Source organism: Dama dama, chromosome X (assembly GCF_033118175.1).
Source record: "Dama dama isolate Ldn47 chromosome X, ASM3311817v1, whole genome shotgun sequence".
NCBI lineage: Eukaryota > Metazoa > Chordata > Mammalia > Artiodactyla > Cervidae > Dama > Dama dama.
In genome coordinates this window covers 86,227,858-86,247,871 of record NC_083714.1, presented here as the reverse complement: position 1 = coordinate 86,247,871, position 20,014 = coordinate 86,227,858, and the positions used below count along the sequence as shown (strand labels likewise).

Genomic DNA, 20,014 nt, shown 5'->3' with positions numbered 1-20,014 from the left:
AGAGGAGCCTGGTAGGCTGCAGTCCGTGGGGTCGTGAAGAGTCGGACACGACTGAGCGACTTCACTTTCACGCATTGGAGAAGGAAATGGCAACCCACTCCAGTGTTCTTGCCTGGAGAATCCCAGGGACGGCGCAGCCTGGAGGGCGGCCGTCCATGGGGTAGCACATAGTCGGACACGACTAAAGCGACTTAGCAGCAGCAACAGCAGCAAACACATGACCAAACACCTGAATATTCAGGTCCTGTTCTGGAGTTGCTGGTCTTACCTCATGGAGCCCCAACTGCTGAATGAAGAAACAGAAAATCCAATCAGTTCTGTCTTATCACCTTCATCCTCATCTCCCTCCCTTCCTAGTGCACTTTGGCTCTAGCCACCCTAAATGACCAGTGTTGTGCAAACTTATTTTGTACTTTCATACCTCTGAGCCTTTTCTGATGCTGATCCCTCAGCCTAGAAAGCCCTTATAAATCCTTCCCATCCTATTCATCACTTGGAGCTCAGTTCGTTCTTGAGGCACGTGTCCCCAATCCAAGACACTTCAGACTGTGCTGTAATTCATTGCTTGTTCCTTCTTCTGTGTTTGTACCATATATTAACTGCCCCTCCATCAGAGCATATATTTTCAACTACTTTAATTACGAGTGCCTTAAATAAACAGGATTAATCATCTGTGACAGAGAAGGCATGGGCAACCCACTCCAGTACTCTTGCCTAGAAAATCCCATGGATGGAGGAGCCTGGTAGGCTGCAGTCCATGGGGTCGATAAGAGCCGGACACGACTGACGCGACTTAGCAGCAGCAATCATCTGTGATGGGCAGATGGTATGAGAGAAAGTACTTTATTGAGACTCTGGCAGACAGGTTCAAATCCTGATCTCTTCCACTTGTCTTTGCCTGACTTTGGACAGGTAAATTCACCTCTCTGACTCAGTTTCCTTGTCTGTAAAATGAGAACCAAACCATTAAGAGTAGCTACCTCATAGTTAAGATTAAGTGATTCAAAGAGATAAGTGAAAACACCAGAAATAGTGTCTGGAATAGTGGAGCAAGTGCTCCACTATTCTTACCATTGTTTGATCCTACTCCAGAATGTAAGCTCTACACAGAAAGGGATAATCATTACGTTTGTACTCTGGTGTACCCCTAGTACCCAGTACTGTGCCTAGCACGTGACACATACTCAAGAAATATATGCTGAATGAGTGGATGAATTGATGAATCTGTGAAATTATTCTCATCTTCAGTATCCTCCCCTCCAAATCCTCTACTGCCTATTAGCCGTACACCTCACAGAAAAACTGTGGTGCTTCATTGAACATCCCTCGTCCCTTACCCTTTTGCTTTACCTCTGTTTATTACCCCCTTTCATGAATTCTCTCTAACAAGTTTGACTGCAGCAGGAACCACTCCACCAGCAGCTTGGGCCAGGCAGAAGTAGGGGGCGGGAGTGGGGGACTTAGAGCGGGGCGTGGCCAAGACATCGCAGAACCAGACTGCGCCTGCGTAGGCTGCGGCAAAGCCTAGCTCTGTGAGGTTTGCGGTCATTGCTGGCTGGTGTTTGTGTAGGAAGACAGCTCCTCTCACCAGCTGTCACTTCTGACCCGCCCAGCTCCCGGGCCTCTGGCTTTGGCTTTGTGCTGAGGCGCCAACACACCTACCATCCTCTCTCTGACGGATCGCAGACCTCCCCGTTCCTGTCTCCTGGAACCATGTCTCTGGTAAGCAAGAATGCGTGCCACCGCAGCGCAGAGACCACTGCAGATTACAGCGACTTCCAAGGTGAGATGCAGGCTACTGATGTCTCTGGGCTCCCCGCCTCCATGATAGTTCCTGATGCCCCCCAGGGCCCTCAGGCGCCGGTCGACCCTCAGGTTGCCAGCGCTTCCCAGGCTGCGCAGGACCCGAAAGACCTCGATGTGCTGATTGATGAGCAGTCCCGACGTTTGGGGGCGCTCAGGGTGCACGATCCTCTAGAAGACAGGTCGATTGCTTTGGTGAATTTCATGCGCATGAAAAGCCAAATCGAGGGGTCTATTCAGCAGACAGAGATGCTGGAGTTCCTCAGAGAATACTCAGATCAGTTCCCTGAGATCCTCAGACGAGCCTCAGCCCATCTGGATCGGGTCTTTGGGTTGAATCTGAGGGTTCTTGATCCCCAAGCCGACACCTACAACCTAATCAGCAAACGAGGTCTCCAGACCAATGATTGGATAGCAGAATCCCTGGACATGCCAAAGGCAGGTCTCCTGGCCTTGGTTCTAGGTCACATTCTCCTAAATGGTAACCGAGCAAGAGAGACCTCCATTTGGGATCTGTTGCTAAAGGTTGATGTGTTAGGTGAGCCCCAGAGGATCAACATCCCCTTTGGGAACACAAGGAACCTCCTAACTACTGACTTTGTACGTATGCGATTCTTGGAGTACTGGCCAGTTTATGGCACTAATCCTCTCGAATTTGAGTTTTTGTGGGGTTCTAGAGCCCACAAAGAAATCACAAAGATGGAAGCCCTGAAGTTTGTGGCAGAGGCCCATGATGAAGAACCCTGGAGCTGGCCAGAAGAATATAATAAGGCCCTAGAAGCTGACAAGGCCAAAGAAAGAAGCCAGGCTGCTGGCTTAGAGTTCTGGTCAGAAGACATTATGAATGATAAGGCAAATGATTTGGTCCAGTTGGCCATTAATGTCACAGAGGAGTTGCTACCTATACATCAGGATGAGCTATTAGCTCACACTGGCAAAGAATTTGAGGATGTGTTTCCAAATATCCTCAGTCGAGCTACTCTAATACTTGATCTGTTCTATGGGTTTTCTCTGATTGAGGTTGATACCAGTGAACACATTTACCTCCTTGTCCAGCAACCAGAATCAGAAGAAGAGCAAATGATGCTAGAGAGCCTGGGGAGACCCACTCAAGAATATGTGATGCCAATCCTGGGTTTGATCTTCCTGATGGGCAACCGTGTCAAAGAGGCCAACGTCTGGAATTTGCTTCGGGGATTTGGTGTGGATGTAGGGAGAAAGCATGCCATCACCTGCAAACTTATGAGACAGCGCTACTTGGAATGCAGGCCACTCTCCTATTCTAATCCAGTTGAATATGAGCTTCTATGGGGTCCTCGAGCTCACCTTGAAACCACCAAAATGAAAGCCCTGGAATACATGGCCAGGCTCTACAGAAAGCAGCCACAGGACTGGCCAGAGCAATATAGGGAGGCTGCTGAAGATGAGGAGGCCAGAGCCAGATCTGAGGCAACTGCCATGTTCTTCTTTGGCCCCATGTGAAGTCTGAGGGAAGTGTGTCACTTCAGTTAGGTGGCATCAATTAAAGGGGCCTGGGGAAATGGGTACTGGGCCCACAAATCAGAAATTGGGCAGGGTTGGGGTGAAAAGTACACTTTGTGCTTGCTATTTGTGTTCCATTTCTAATAGTATTTTCTTCCTTTTAATTTACCCTGAATTAGATTCATGATCAGTGTTTAAAAATAGAATTGCTCATTTGTCATTCCTGTCTTGTTTCATTATAAAAGTTCATATGGCTGCATAAAATGTAATATTTACATCTTTCTATGATGTGGAAGAAAGTATATAGCTTTTCTTTAACCATGTGAAATAATGAAATGGTCTCATACAGGAGTTAAGTAACAACAGTGATAATATACACACAAGAAAAACAAACACAAAATCATTGGTCTGTTGATGTTCTCCCATCGTGTCTACTGTTTTATTTTTTAAAAATTACTGGCATTTACCTGTATTTGCTTTGTGGTTCCAGAGTGTAGTGAAAAATAAAAGTTTAATGAATTAGGCTCCATGCTTAAATACTATTTTATTCAACAAACATTTATTAAGTATCTGTGATGCTGTAAGCACAGTGCTTTATGCTGGAAATATAAGGGTGAGGAAGACCCAGTTGAGCCCCAGGGCTTAAGGGGTGGGTCTGTGAAAGTAAACCAACAATTACATTATTGCTGTGGCAAGTGGTATAATAGGGGTAAGCTCAGAGATCTATGAGAGTTTGCAGGAGTAACTCCCAACTAAACTGCAAGTTGTGGGAGAGGACAGTGAAGGGGCAGGGGTGTCATACAAATGGAGGAGTGGTCAGAGGTGGTGGCAGGGGAGGATGAGGTGGTATGCAGGACTAGAGATAAGTTAAACTTTAGTGACTTCTATTGTAAGACCTGAGGTTGGGAAGAGGGAGGGAAGGAGGGCTAGTCCATGAAGTCAGGGGCAGTATGTAAAATTGCTTCGTGGGATTTACATGAAGCTCAGGAAAACAATGTTGAATTCAAGTTAAGAGCAGAGTGAAAGAGATAAGCCTATGGCAGAGATAACAAAGATTCATATTCTCAGAGAGTGGGTCTTAGAAATCAACAATGTTTCTCCTGAAGGCAGCTAGTCTTGGATTTCCGTCAGACCTAACAGTCCACGTGGAGGAACTCTGAATGGCAACCTCTGCTACGCTGTTTATTTCTGTACTCAAGCCGTTAAGGTGAGTTGTAATATTTTAGTTCTCTTCATCCAGATCCGGGATCTCGCAGCTTCTAACCCTGCTCACAGCTCTTCCCCAGAGAGCCGGCAGCAGCAGCTAACAATTCCTGTAAGGGAGCCCTGGCTTAGTAGTATATTGTACCTAAAGTCACCTCTAACGCAAGGTTGCAAGGGAAGAAGGGGGCTGCCTATCAGTGGTGTAGGTTTTATGCTTCGTCTCCTCCTGGCACCCATAAGCTTTCTGCCCTTTTATCCATTTAATCACTAGAGGCTATCCTCAACTGCCACCTCCTATCAGATGGAAGAGAGGACTTTCCACACATTTTAGTCAGTCTCAAGAAGAGAACAACACAATCGTCTAACGGGGGAGAGGGGACAGGAAGAGGGGAGTTACACTCTTTCAGCCCCAAGTCCAGCAGCAGTGCAGAAGGCAAACTGGAGCTGCCTGCTTGGGGAAGTCACTGCGCAGGCTCACTCCGCGGTTGCCTGGACGACAGCGCCCCAACTAGTCTCAGAGATCTCCCCTATCGTTGCATTCCCAGGGAAACTAAAGGCTAAGGGTAGAATTTCCAGTGACAAGAAAATGTGTAACTGGAGAACTAAAGGGGTTCTTTAAAATAGGATGGAGGTGGAGTTGTGAGGCAGGAGAATATTCAATTAAAAATCGGGGACCTTGAAATAGTGTACGACTTCCAAGCTAAACTGAAAGCCCCTCATTCTTCAGCCTCCTCGGACCCTTAATTTGTACATGCTTGTGGGGTGGGGGAAGGGGGCAAGCTGATAAGCCCCAAGCTTTTCTTGCTCTGATTTTTTGGGAAATTGTTAAACTCCTGGATCCTCAAGTACATCACTTCTTCTGGGGGCACCAGTAGAGAGAAACCTGCCAAGGGGAAGGTGTAGAATCTGGACCAACCATAATGTAAAGCTGCCAACTTTTTTAATACTAAATTTATGCCAGGCATTGTGCTGGGTTCTTCATCTTCTTTAGCTCCAATCTCACCACCAGTTCTCCAATAAGCGTTTTAATAGTCCCATTTGATACCATGGGAAACTGAGGCTTAGGTGATGTGCCCAAGGTCACACAGTCAGTCAATGAGAGCTGGGATTAGAGGCTGCCTTTGACTACAACGCATACTGTTTACAGTGCATAGCATCACAAGCCTTTCCTATGTCCTTATTCAAATTTATTGACTCTCAAAAATACAAGGAACCGCTATACACCAGGCTGGGAGGGGCTTAAGACAACAGCTCTCCAAAGGAGGATGAAAGTGAGGCTGAAATTTCTCCAGGCTCTTCTTTGTTCCATCACTCAGGCTCCATGAGAGCTGTAGGGGTAGAATTTGCATTTCTGTCCAGTCTCCCTACTCTGTCCTATGAGTCTTCCCCACTTCATTCTCTTCTGCTAGCTTCCAGCCTTATCTGCTGGCTTTTACCTAGGGAGCATCAAACATCACCATTTCTGAGCCTCCAGAAGTGTTGGCATTTTTTTTTTTTTTTTTGGTAACCCTGAAACAGCAATGATCTGATAGAGCTCCTGCCTTGCCCAGGGGAGCTAGGGATGCAAAAACAGAAGTGAATGTATGACAAAACCCACTGAAATGTTGTGAAGTAATTAGCCTCCAACTAATAAAATAAAAAAAAATTAAAAAATTAAAAAATAAAAACAAAAACAGAAGTGAAAAATAGCTTCTGTGTCACAGATGCCACATGTAGTCTCCCAGAAGTAACAAAGGTGAGGCTTGTACAGAACACATGCCAATGATAAGGGAAAAGGTATAGTATCTTATTAACTACAGCCATTCCTTTGAAGGTCATAAAAGGCCTGGATATTCTCCTTTATTCAAGTAACAAATTAGAATTAGCACCCCTTAGGGGACACACTTAGGGGTAGAAATGAGTGTCAGGCAAATAATATTTACAAAAGATGTTTTAATTACTCTGAAGTATTAAACACAATCACCAAACCTTTAGAACACTGGACCAAATACCCTTCTTATCTCTGTAAATTAATTTGTGAAATGGTACAGTCTGAGTTCATTTGCAAACTTTTTGGGCTATTGATACCCACCAGGTATTGAAGTTTTGGCCAAGGTGGGGCTTGCAGAATGGGTGTTGGTTAGATATGGACTCAGTATCCTATATGTCCAATGCAATCCAGAGTCCCCTTTGATCCGTGATTGGGATTTGTGCTGGGGAAAAAGCATTGAGAATATATGCATGTTCAGGATTTCCTTGGTGGCTGGTAAAGAATCCACTTGGGATGCAAGAGACTACCAGCAATGCAGGAAACACAGGTTTGATCCCTGGGTTGGGAAGATCCCCTGGAGAAGGAAATGGCAACCCACTCCAGTATTCTTGCCTGGGAAATCCCATGGACAGAGGAGCCTGGCAGGGTCCATAGGGTCTCAAGGAGTCAAACAGGACTGAGGGATTGAGCACACAGGAGCACCCTCTTATGGAGAGAATGGGCAGTTATGGAAGCCTTTTCCTACCCTTGTCTTCATCAGTTTCAGTAAACTTATCACAAATAAGCATTACAATCCAAGGAAATGTTGAGCTGGACTGACAAATGTGGACTTCAAGGCAATTCTCCTAGCCCCAGGATTACTGTCCCTAAACTTTCCAATACCAACAATCTATACCAACGTGCAAGTACCCTTCACATTTACACAAGGACCCCACAGTCTTGTCCTTCCTTCCTAGAGGGTATCTCCATGCAGGGAGATTTCTCATTCAACAGTTTCTCCTCCCCTTCCATGAGTACTCAAAAATGTCTTAAGGAATTTTCTGCAGGCAAGGTTTGAGGCTAGTTGCAAATAAAATTGGAAAAGAATTATCAGAGTAGGTCCTGCTCCCTGAGATACTTTGTTCTAGTCCCCATATGAACATTCTAAGCATAAGGAGGTGATAGTATATCAGAATGGCTATGAACTCTGGATCTGGACAATGCTGGCTCTGTCACTTCCTAGCCATATGACCTATGCAAGTTACTCAACATCTCTTTCTAAACCATTCAAAGGCGTTTTCAAGAAATTGATAGAAAAGCACAGGTTCACACATTTATTATTTGATGACATCTGAACTATAACCCAGGCCAATTATATCTTAGTCTAGCAGTATTTACATCCTACATTAGTGATTTTAAGACTGCTAATTATCAACACCTTGGTAGCTGAGTTCAAATGAATACTCAGTTCTTAGACTTACTAGTGTTTGTTTACTTTAGTAAATATTTCAGGTGAATATTAGCCCTGGATAGTTTTGAATTACTGAGGTCTAGTTGCATTGGTAATATACTCTTTACAGGTCGGGCAGATCCCCTGGAGAAGGAAATGGCAACCCACTCCAGTATTCTTGCCTGGAAAATCCCATGGACTGAGGATCCTGGTAAGCTACATTCCATGGGGTCGCAAAGAGTCGGACACAACTGAGCGACTGCACTTCACTTCATCCATAAGACACTTTTTAGGAGCTCATGTGTAGTCTCTTTAAGTAGGCCTCAGTGACCTACAGATAATCATCTGCTTTATATACCACTCCAGGAGGCCCAAATAGTGAGGATGACTTATATAAAGTGGCAGGGTTAGAAAGGGATTTGGGAGCTGAAGCCTAAAGTCTGAACAGCCTATCCCAAGCTGCCTTTCTCCTGAAAGCACTTGCTTTGGCATGGGTTGGCCAGGGTAGGGCATCTGTTCTCTGAGTGTCCACTTCCTTGAAATATAGAAGAAAATGAGAATGTAGAAAGGGAGGACACAAGAATATCATTGCTTCTGAAGCTGCCCTCTGTTCTCAAGCCTCAGCCACACTTCAGAAAAGCTTCCTTGCTGGTAAGGGCTGAAGGCTACAAGGTACCCTGGAATGGGCCCAATCTGGATTGCTCTCCTTCTGTAATACAAAGAGGATTGCTGTCCTAGAAGAAGATGTTCATTATTCCAGGGAAGCAGACCACCCTGAGATCCAGTTGTGGAGGCCAGGTATGGAAAACTGGATGCACACAGGACTGCTCTCCTTTCTCTGGATTGGAGGCAGGGTGGGGGAGAGTATAAGGACTAGGATGGAGGAAGTAAATAGGGGGAGCTTTGGCACAACTGTTAACCATTTATATGATGTTTCCTCACACATATATGGCCATGGACATCCTCATAGTTCCTAACAGGGACATGCTGAGTGAAGACAAGTTGATCAGTAGATCTGACAGGGAACAAACTGGCCCCTGAGGTCAATGGCAGCACCAAAGTATCTTGTATAGATGAACTTCATTGCTAATCCCGGAGAAGGCAATGGCAACTCACTCCAGTACCCTTGCCTGGAAAATCCCAGGGACGGGGGAGCCTGGTGGGCTGCTGTCTATGGGGTCGCACAGAGTCGGACATGACTGAAGCGACTTAGCAGCAGCAGCAGCAGCATTGCTAATCCTACCAACAAGGAGTCAAACCCAGCTCAGCTCAATCTTCAGGTACTTCCACTTAAGACTGTCTTGGCCCCTGAGACTCACCTATACTAGAGGAGCACCTGGCTTGTCCAAAACTCACCCACCTGTTTCAGTTTAACAAGAAATTACTGAATGCCTGATATATGTGTAACACGTACTGGCCTTGTTGTATTGAGACACAGGGATGATTCAGATAAGGCCCCTACCTTATCTGTGTTCCAACTATATGATCAATCTAATAAGATTTTTATTTCAATGTGTACCTTTTTCATCTCTAGAATTTCTAATTGCTCTTTCTCAAATATATCTTAAATTTTAAATTAAATTTTAAAAATAAATTCCAGTCTTCTTTTCATCTCTTTAAACATTTTAAGTAGTCTTATTTTTTTTTTCAGTTCTTTGTCTATTATTGCTTATTTCTTTAGTTGTAAATTCTGCCTTTTGGGGGTTCTGCTCAGTATCTAATGGCGAGTTTTTGTATGGGCATTATAACTTGTATCTGTATGCTAATCTTTAGCTGACATTATCTTCTGAGAAGCTCTCTAAGGCTGGCTCTGCTGCCAATTTCTCCCTCCTGGGGAGGAAAGATGGAGCTATGTGCTATCTGGTGCAGCTGTTCTACCCCTAGTCCTTCCAGCACAGACACAAAAATCTTTTTGAGCTTGTAGGCTCTCTAGAGCTCCCCTAGAGAGAATACTTCCTGCCCCATAGAAGCCTTCTCCCGTACATATATCTTTGAAATATTTATTCAAATCTCTGCTGCCCTTTATGACTCAGTGCTCTTGTAATTTATTTCTTTTATGAATCATTAGTGTCATTTAAATGGGATTTTGGAAAGATGAGGGAAAAAACAATATAATCCCATGTCGTGACCAGAACACAATTTTTATTTTAATACATAAAAGTTGGAATCACTGCAAGTATTTTGGTTATACTTGTTAATATAATTAGAGTCCCTCCATTCATTGAAATGGTATAAAATATTTGGAACTGATGGAGTAGAGACTATTATTAAAGAATATAAAATTATGCTTAATATATATTGTTAAATACAAAATGCAAGCTGTGAAACAATAGAGTCAATATTATCTTGTAAAAATGTATATTTAAATAATGAAAATATATTTCTTTTCAAATTGATGAATAGTGGTGTGGTAGACAAAATAATACCTGCTCAAAGATGTCCACATCCTGATCCCTGAAACCTGTGAATACATTACTTTACATGGCAAAAGGGACTTTTCAGATTGATTGAATTAAAGATATTGAGTTAGGGAAATTATCTTGGATTATTCAATGGACCCAAGGTTAGGACAAGAGTCTTTATAAGAGGGTGGCAGGAGAATTAGTTAGTAGTAGGGAATGTGACAAACGAAGCAAGGGTTTGAAGTAATGTGAGAAAGGGATCCTGAACCAAGAAACACTGACAGCCTCTGGAAACTGAAAAAGCAAGGAAATAGAGCCTCCCTTCAAAGCTTCAAGAAAGAACTTGTCCTACTGACATTTTGACTTGAGTCCGATGAGACTGATTATGAACTTTTGAACTTCAAAATTGTAAAATAATAAATTTTTGTTGTTTTAAGCCTCTAAATTTGTGATAATTTGTTACAGCAACAATAGGAAACTAATACAAATGCTTACTAGAAGGCAGAGAATTTTAGTGTCTACTTTTGCTTGAAAAGAAATTAACATTCAGATAAATAAGGCAAATAAAATACAGTGCTTAAAGCAGCTGAATCTGTCCATAACAATGAGACTCTGGTGTCAGCTTATGACTGTAAAAAAATTTAAATGTTGCAATACCCATGTAGGAGAATACAGAAGGAAAAGTGGAAGTACTTACATGTCTCACAGAAATATAAAGTGATAGTAGGTTGTATAGGACTACATCAATTACTTCAAAAATTTTAAGGAAATGCTTGTGTCCTGTACACTGCAGTTTCATTTCTAAGAATGGATTTTGAGAAAACATTCTTGGATGTGAGCTTACATTTGGCTTGAAAGTATCATCCCAGGCTTGATTTAAATGAGGGAAAACACCAACTAAAACCACCAACTAAACTTTTAATAATATTTGATTGATAAGGAAAATAAAGATTGTCTTACGCAATAGGATGACATACGGACATCAGAAGTTATGATGTTCAGGTTCTTCTCTGATAGTCCAGTTACTAAGACTTCACGCTTTCACTGCAGGGGACACGGGTTCAATTTCTGGTCAGGGAACTAAGATCCTGCATGTCACATGGCACAGCGAAAGAAAAGTTGATGTTCAATAATGGTTAATAGAAAAAAAGTCTGTTTAGGAAACAATACCAACAGTGTGACTCAATTTCTATGGAATAAAAGAGAACTATTTCTCTAGCTACATTATAATCTTATTTATCGCTGGTTAGTGGCTTTATAGGTGCTTTCTATTTTTTAAAAATATATTCTAATATTCATTTTCTTAATTTTTCACAGTGGAATTACATTTGTTCTAACGAATTGAAGAAAACATCAGAGGCACACTGTGATAACCTCTTTCTTTCGAAAAGTGAAGAATTCAAATGTTCTGAATGAGGGTTGGGTTGAGGAGACAATCTCTGATGCTGTGGGTGGGAGCATACACATGAACAGCCCCTTTGTGAAGTGTCTTTTGGCAACAAATAACACTTTTGAAGATTTTCTCAGGAAATAATCCAGCAGAGAAACATAGATCTAGCTATATGGATTACATAGAAATATTGATGGTTCATGATAAAATTTGAAATGATTTTAAAACCAAAAATTAGTTACAGAAAATAGGATTTGTTAATTAATTTGAATGAAATTCTGCCACTGAATAGGAAATATCAGAAAAATATTTAAAGGCACATAAATTCTAAAGATTTATCATTTTGTAATAAAAAGCAAATATTTGGCATGATTATATTTCTGTAGAAATAAACATATGTACACAAAATGTATACAATGGAAAGGAATGTTCTCAAATTAAACTTTGATCACATCTCTGTGCTGCATGTAATCCTGGTGATTTTCTAACCTTCTTATCCTGATTTTTATTTGTCTACAACAAAGTACTTTCTCTTGTGTAATAATATTTTTAAAGCCTGTATAAAACAATAAGGATCAGGTCGTTTTAATTAATGAAATGAGCACAGACTCAATGTAATTAATGATGCCCAATGGAAGCATTCACTTGAACACTGTATCACATTACCCATGAGACCCTATATTGGAACAACATCAATGAAAGCCATTTGGCAGCATTTCATTCAAAGCTCTGAAAGACGCAGGCACTTTCAAAGTGCCATTTAACCTTGAGAAATCTTTGCTCATAAGTAATTCAGAATATCAGCACAAATGTAAATACAAGGATGTTCTACTCACTACCACGTATTCAAATTGGGAAACCTTGAAAACTCAACAGCATTGGAGAGGGTTGAGAAAGTATGAATCAGTCATGGGAATTTAAGGTATTACAAGCACTGCAAATTGTCATGGAAGAATTTTTAAGACATGGAAAATTGAAAACTAGGGTTTTAAAACATTTTAAAATAATTACTGAAACACAGAAAGTTGCAAAGTTGATACAAAGAGATTCTGTATACTTTTCACCCAGTATTTCCCACTGATTATTACTTAAATATATATAATATAATATCAAAATCAGGAAACTGACATGGATATAAATGTTTAGTTCTATATCATTTTATCACATGTAACCATCACCACACACAAGATATAAAACTATTCCATCCAAACAAACATTTCCATCTTGCTACCCCTTTATATTCAACACCCAGACTGATTTTTCACCAGAAACCCTGCAGGCCAGAAGGAATGACAGGATTTAAAGGGATGAAAGGGAAAAATCTAAAACCAAGATCACTCTAACAAGCAAGGATCTCATTCAGATTTGAAGGAGATATCAAAGGCTTTACAGACAAGCAAAAGTTAAGATGATTCAGCACGACCAAACTACCTCTACAACAAATGCTAAAGGAACTTCTCTAGACAGGAAACACAAAACGAAAAGGCCTACAAAAACAAACCCAAAATAATAAAGTACATGCTAGCAGGACCATACATATCAATAATTACCTTAAATGTAAATGTATTAAATGCTCTAACGAAAAGACACAGATTGACTGAATGGATATAAAAACAATACCCCTATACATGCTGTCTTGAAGAGACCAACTTCAGACCTAGGAACACAGATAGACAAAGTGAGGGGCTGGAAAAAGATATTCCTTGCAAATGGAAGTAAAAAGGAAGCAGATAATGCAGATGATACCACTGTAATCGCAAAAAGTGAAGAGGAACTAAAGAATCTCTTGAGGAAAGTGAAAGAGTAAAGAGCTGACTTGAAATTCAACATTTAAAAAAGCTAAGATCATGGCATCCAGTCCCATTACTTCATGGCAAATAGAAGGGGGAAATGTGGGAATAGTGACAGATTTTATTTTTTTGGGCTCCAAAATCACTCTGTGGACAAAGACTCCAGACATGAAATTCAAAGATGCTTGCTCCTTGAAAGGAAATTAATGACAAACCTAGACAGAGTATTAAAAAGCTATGGTTTTTCCAATAGTCGTGTACGGATGTAAATGTTGGACCATAAAGAAGGCTGAGTGCCAAATAATTGATGTTTTTCAACCATGGTGCAAGGAGATCAAACCAGTCAATGCTAAAGGAAATCAACTCTGCATATTCATTGCAAAGACTGACACTGAAGCTGAAGTTCCAATACTTTAACCACCTGATGCAAAGAGCTGACTTATTGGACAAAACCTGATGCTAGAAAAAATTGAAGGCAAACGGACAAGGGGAAGGCAGAGAATGAGATGGTTAGATAGCATCACTGACTCAATGGACATGCATTTGAGCAAACTCTGGGGTATAGTGGAGGAGCCAGGCTATGAGGTGGCAAAGAGTTGGACATGACTTAGCAACAACCCAATATCATATTTCTGTAGTCTCCTAGTTTCACTCACTTATCCTAAATTGTTTAACTTAATTAGGGCCCAGCATTTTGTCAAAAAATATGGATTTTGGCGAGTTAAAAAGGACCATGAGAGAGCGTTGTCTTCACTTACAGGATCTTAGAATCTTAGGCTATTTAGTCAGGACTGTAAACGTTTTACTTTGTAAATAACAGGAAATTAAATCCTAGGGTGGATAAAACCAAGTCTTAGATCATAAGCTTTGTTACCGATAGAGTTATGAGTCAATCTCAGGATTCAGTTGATCATATCAGGCTCCATCTAGTAGGATTGCCAGTCAGCAGTTAAGAGCACTTACTGTGAGTCAAACATTTCTCTAGGCACTGGGCATGCGTGCCTCCATGCTCAGTCACTCGGTCGTGTCTGACTCTTTTCGACCCTATGGACTGCAACCCACCAGATTTCTCCATCCATGGGATTCTCCAGTCAAGCATACTGGAGTGTGTTGCCATGCCCTCCTTCAGGGGATCTTCCCCACCCAGGGATGGAACCCGCATTTCCTGCATCTCCTGCATTGCAGACCGATTCTTTTACCCACTGTTCAGTTCAGGTTCAGTTCAGTTACTCAGTGTCTGACTCTTTGCGACCCCATGGACTGCAGCACACCAGGCTTCCCTGTCCATCACCAACTCCCAGAGCTTACTCAAACTCGTATCCATCGAGTCGGTGATGCCATCCAACCATCTCATCCTCTGTCGGCCCCTTCTTCTCGTGCCTTCAATCTTTCTCAGCATCAGGGTCTTTTCCAATGAGTCAGTTCTTCGCATCAGGTGGCCAGGGTATTGGAGTTCCAGCTTCAGCATCAGTCCTTCCAATGAATATTCAGGACTAATTGCCTTTACGATGAACTATTTGGATCTCCTTGCAGTCCAAGGGACTCTCAAGAGTCTTCTCCAAAACCACAGTTCAAAAGCATCAATTCTTTGGCCCTCGGCTTTCTTTATAGTCCAACTCTCACATCCATACATGACTACTGGAAAAACGATAGCTTTGACTAGGTGGACCTTTGTTGGCAAAGTAATGTCTCTGCTTTTTAATATGCTGTCTAAGTTGGTCATAGCTTTTCTTCCAAGGAGCAAGTGTCTTTTAATTTCATGGCTGCAATCACCATCTGCAGTCATTTTGGAGCCCAAGAAAATAAATTCTCTCACAGTTTCCATTGTTTCCCCATCTATTTGCCATGAAGTGATGGGACCAGGTGCAGGATCTTAGTTTTCTGAATGTTGAGTTTTAAGCCACCTTTTTCACTCTCTTTTTTCACTTTCATCAAAAGGTTCTTTAGCTCTTCTTCGCTTTCTGCCATAAGGGTGGTGTCATCTGTATATCTGAGGTTATCAATATTTCTCCCAGAAATCTTGATTTCACCTTGTGCTTCATCCAACCTGGCATTTCTCGTGATGTAGGGTGACAATATACAGCCTTGATGTACTCCTTTTCCTATTTGGAACCAGTCTGTTGTCCCGTGTCCAGTTCTAACCCTTGCTTCTTGACCTGCATACAGATTTCTCAGGAGGCAGGTGAAGCGGTCTGGTATTCCCATCTTTTTAAGAATTTTCCACAGTTTGTTGTGAACCAAATAGTCAAAGACTTTGGCGCAGTCAATAAAGCAGAAGTAGATGTTTTTCTGGAACTCTCTTGCTTCTTCAATGATCCAGCAAATGTTGACAATTTGATCTTTGGTTCCTCTGCCTTTTATAAATCCAGCTTGAACATCTGGAAGTTCACATGTACATCATGTAAAGTGGAAGTACATCATGTACTTTTGAAGCCTGGCTTGGAGAATTTTGAGCATTACTTTGCAGTGTGTGAGATGAGTGTGATTGTGTGGTAGTCTGAACATTCTTTGGCATTGCCTTTCTTTGGAACTGGAATGAAAACTGACATTTTCCAGTCCTGTGGCCACTGCTGAGTTTTCCGAATTTCCTGGCATATTGAATGTAGCACTTTCACAGGATCATCTTTTAAGATTTGAAATAGCTCAACTTTAATTCCATCACCTCCACTAGCTTTGCTCATAGTGATGCTTCCTAAGGCCCATTTGACTTTTCATTCCAGGATGCCTGGCTGTAGGTGAGTGACCATGCCATCATGGTTATCTGGGTCATTAAGATCTTTTTTGTATAGTTCTTCTGTGTATTCTTGCCACCTCTTCTTAATATCTTCTGCTTCGGTTAGGTCCATATCATTTCTGTCCTTTATTGTGCCCATCTTTGTATGAAATGTTCCCTTGGTATCTCTAATTTTCTTGAAGAGATCTCTAGTCTTTCCCATTCTATTGTTTTCCTCTATTTTTTTTTTTTTTTTTTTTGCATTGATCACTGAGGAAGGATTTCTTATCTCTCCTTGCTATTCTTTGGAACTCTGCATTCAGATGTACCCACTGAGCCATCTGGAAATCCAGGCACTGTCCATACAGCTCTGGAAATAAGCCATTGAGAAAATATGCTCACACCTGTGTGTGAGAAGGGTAGATGGGAGAGAGGTGACCACCCCCTCCCCCCACCACTGCACTTTCTTTCCCCTCCCTCTGGCCTGGCTGTTCAGGGCACATTATATGTTGTCCACAAACAAGCTGATGGATCCCATGGACTGGATGTGGGAAATGGTTTGCAGGCCCCAGCTACTCAGCTGCTTCACATCTCTCCAATTGAGTTCTACTGTCTTTTCTTTCCTGTCAGCTTCTGTCCTCAATCCAATATTCTGGGCTCTATAATCAACTCAGGTGTTTAATGACACAATTATAGCTTAATTGGCCCTTGCTGCTGGTTGCTATGGTGATGCAGCCAGACATTCTGCTCACTAAATTAAAATACGAGGGAATCTGATGTGGGAAGGGGCAACATGGAAAGATCGAGAAGGCTGAAATAATACTTTAATAATTTCTCTTGATTAAAAGTCTGTTTTAAATTTCTGTTCCCTAGTCTGTCTCTGGGAAAATAGAGACTTAATTGGGGTAAAAGCCTTTTTAAAAAAATTCATTGGGGTATAGTTGCTTTACAATGTTGTGTTAGTTTCTGCTATACATCAAAGTGAATCAGTTATACATATATCCACTCTTTCCCAGATTCATTTCCCATTTAGATCACCACAGAGCACTGAGTAGAAGTTCCTTGTGGTATACAGTAGGTTCTCATTAGTTAAAAATTTTATATAAATAGTGTACATGTCAGGGGAAAAAAAGGCCTTTTAATAGAGATATTTCCAATGTAAGGACAAAGCTTCATATACTCAAGACCAATAATAATTGCAGGAAATGACTTTGGAAAAAATATCAGTAGGGATGGAAAGATCCTTATTTATAAAGGTCTTAGTTTCAGACATGTCAGTCCAGGCTTCAGTGGCACCTTCCAATGTACTTTTTACATATTTTATTTTTCTCTCTTTTTTGGATAAACTTTATTTATAGATCAGGTTTTTAAAAACTGAAGTATAGTTGATTTACAATATTAGTTTCAGGTGTGCAAAAAAAGTGATTCAATATTTTTATAGATTATATTCCATTTAAAGTTACAACAGATAATGGCTATATTTTCATACATTGTACAATATATCCTTGTTGCTTATCTATTTTATACATAGTAGTTTGTAACTCTTAATCCTATACCCCTATCTTGCCCCTCCTCACTCCCCTCTCTTCATTGGTAACCACTTGTTTTTTTCTCTGTGTCTGTGAGTCTAAGTAATATCATACAGTATTTGTCTTTCTCTAACTTATTTCACTAAGCATAATATTCTCTATGCAGATCCACATTGTTGTAAATGGCAGAATTTCTTTTTCTAGCTCAGTAATATTCCATTGTATATATATACCGTTTCTTTATCCTTTCATCTGTTGGTGGACACTTAGGTTGCTTCTATATTTTGACTCTTGTAAATAATCCTGCTATGAACATTTTGGGGTGCATGTGTCTTCAAATTAGTATTTTCATTGTCTTTGAATACATACCCAAGAGTAGAATTGTTGGATCATGTGGTAGTTTGATTTTTAATTTTTTGAGGAGCATCCATACTGTTTTCCATAGTGGCTGCACTAATTCACATTCTCACCGAGAGTGTAAAAGGGTTTCCCTATCTTCCTGTTTTTGCCAACATTTGTTATTTGAGATCTTTTTTACATTCTGACAGATGTAAGATGATATCTCATTTCAACTTTGATTTGCATTTCTCTGATGATTAGTGATGTTGAGCATCTTTTCATGTGCCTGTTGGTTATTTCAGTGTCTTCTTTGGGAAAAGATCTGTTCAGGTCCTCTGCTCATTTTTTTAATCAGGTTGTTTGGGTTTTTATGTTGAGTTATATGAACTTTTTGTATATTTTCATATTAACCCCTTGTCAGGTGTGTTGCTTACATAGGTATTATCCCATTTAGCAGTGGACTTTTAGCTTCTTTTGATAGTTTCTTTCACTGTGTTAAAGCTATTTAGTTTGATTAGTCCCATTTGCTTACTCTTGCTTTTTTTCCCTTTGCTGGAGGAGACATATCAAAAAACATTGCTGAGATAAACGGCAAAGACCATACTGCTGTTTTTTGTTTGTTTTGTTTTTCTTCTAATTTTATAGTTTCTATTTACGTCTTTAATTGATTTTGGGTTTGTTTTTTGTGTATGTTATTAGAGAATGTTCTAATTTTATTCTTTCCAATGTAGCTGTGCAGTTTTCCCAGAACCACTTATTGAAGAGACTGTCTTTTCTCTATCGTATATTCTTTCCCCCTTTGTTGTATATCAATTCTACCTATAAGAATGGGTTTGTTTCTGGGCTCTCTATTCCATTCCATTTATATGTGTCTATTTTTCTTTTATTCCCACATGGTATTATGATTTATTTTACTTTTCTCATCTTTCATTCTCAGAATCTTTTATCTATTTATGATGTAGTTAAAGGCTTCTCAGGTGGCTCAGTCATAGAGAATCTGCTTGCCAATGCGGGATAAGCAGGAGACCTGGGTTTGATCCCTAGTTCGGGAAGATTCCCTAGAGGAGGAAATAGCAACCCACTTCAGTATTTTTGTTTGGAAAAATTCCATGGAAAGAGGAGTCTGGCTGGCTGCAGTCCATGGGGTCACAAAGAGTTTGACAGGACTAAGCACCCATGCTATGGCAATCACTATGATATAATTGACATTGAACATTATGTACATTTAAGGTATACAATGTGTTGATTGAATACATTTATATATTGCAACATGATTACTACCCCAGTGTTAGCTAACACCTCTATCACATAATCACTGTTTCTTTTTTTGTGGTGAGGACATTTAAGATCTAGTCTCTTAGCAAGTTTGAAGCATATAACACAGTATCATTGACTACAATCACAATGCTGTGCACTACAAGCTTGTAGTTAGAAGATGAATAAGTTCTGGAGAGCAAATAAGATGTTTTGATTCCACACAACTAGTAAGGAACCAGTTGAGACTTGAATATCATTCTCTGAACTTTTCAACTTTTCATCTCACTCTTTCCCTTGCCTAGACTCTGGCCACAATGACCTACATTTCTCCTTCACCTCTCCAAACTATCTTCATGTGTTAGCACTTTTGTATTTGCCCAAGTTCTGGCTGGTCTCTGGGCTACCAGATCTTCCACTGATTGCCTTTATTTTGCCATATGACCTCTCCTAAATGTTGTCTCTTGAGAGGCATGCTATCTTAAGTACACCTTCACCCCAGCTTTCCCCATCCCTCTTACTCCTAGTTATATTTTATTCCTCATAACATTTACTACTACTGAAAAATTTGTCACCTGCTTAAATGTTTTCTCCCTGTTTTTCTCATTTAGAATATAAACTCCATGAAAATTGGACTGTTGTTCATTTTATTTACCACCATATCCCTTGCCTTGAACATATTATGATTTATTTTTATTTTTTACAAATTTTACAGTTATTACAAAATATTGGCTATATGCCCCATGTTGTACAGCACATCATTGTAACCTATCTTAAAACCAGTAGTTTGTACCTCTCACTCTCTACCACCTCTACATTGTCCCTCCCCACCTCCTCACTGGTAACCAGTAGTTTGTTGTCTATATCTGTGTGTCTGCTTCTTTTTTTGTTATATATTTTAGTTTGTTGTGTATTTTTGATTCCATATAT

At 40.6% G+C, this 20,014-nt stretch overlaps 1 protein-coding gene across 1 annotated transcript; it reads left to right on the top strand.

Annotated features, from left to right (window-relative positions):
* The first annotated feature begins 1,556 nt into the window (after nt 1-1,556).
* Nucleotides 1,557-3,802, top strand: MAGEE2 (MAGE family member E2). The gene has a single exon (XM_061136069.1). It carries the CDS (start codon nt 1,714-1,716, stop codon nt 3,283-3,285), a length of 1,572 nt encoding a protein of 523 aa, XP_060992052.1. The 5' UTR covers nt 1,557-1,713; the 3' UTR covers nt 3,286-3,802.
* Nucleotides 3,803-20,014: the final 16,212 nt, after the last annotated feature.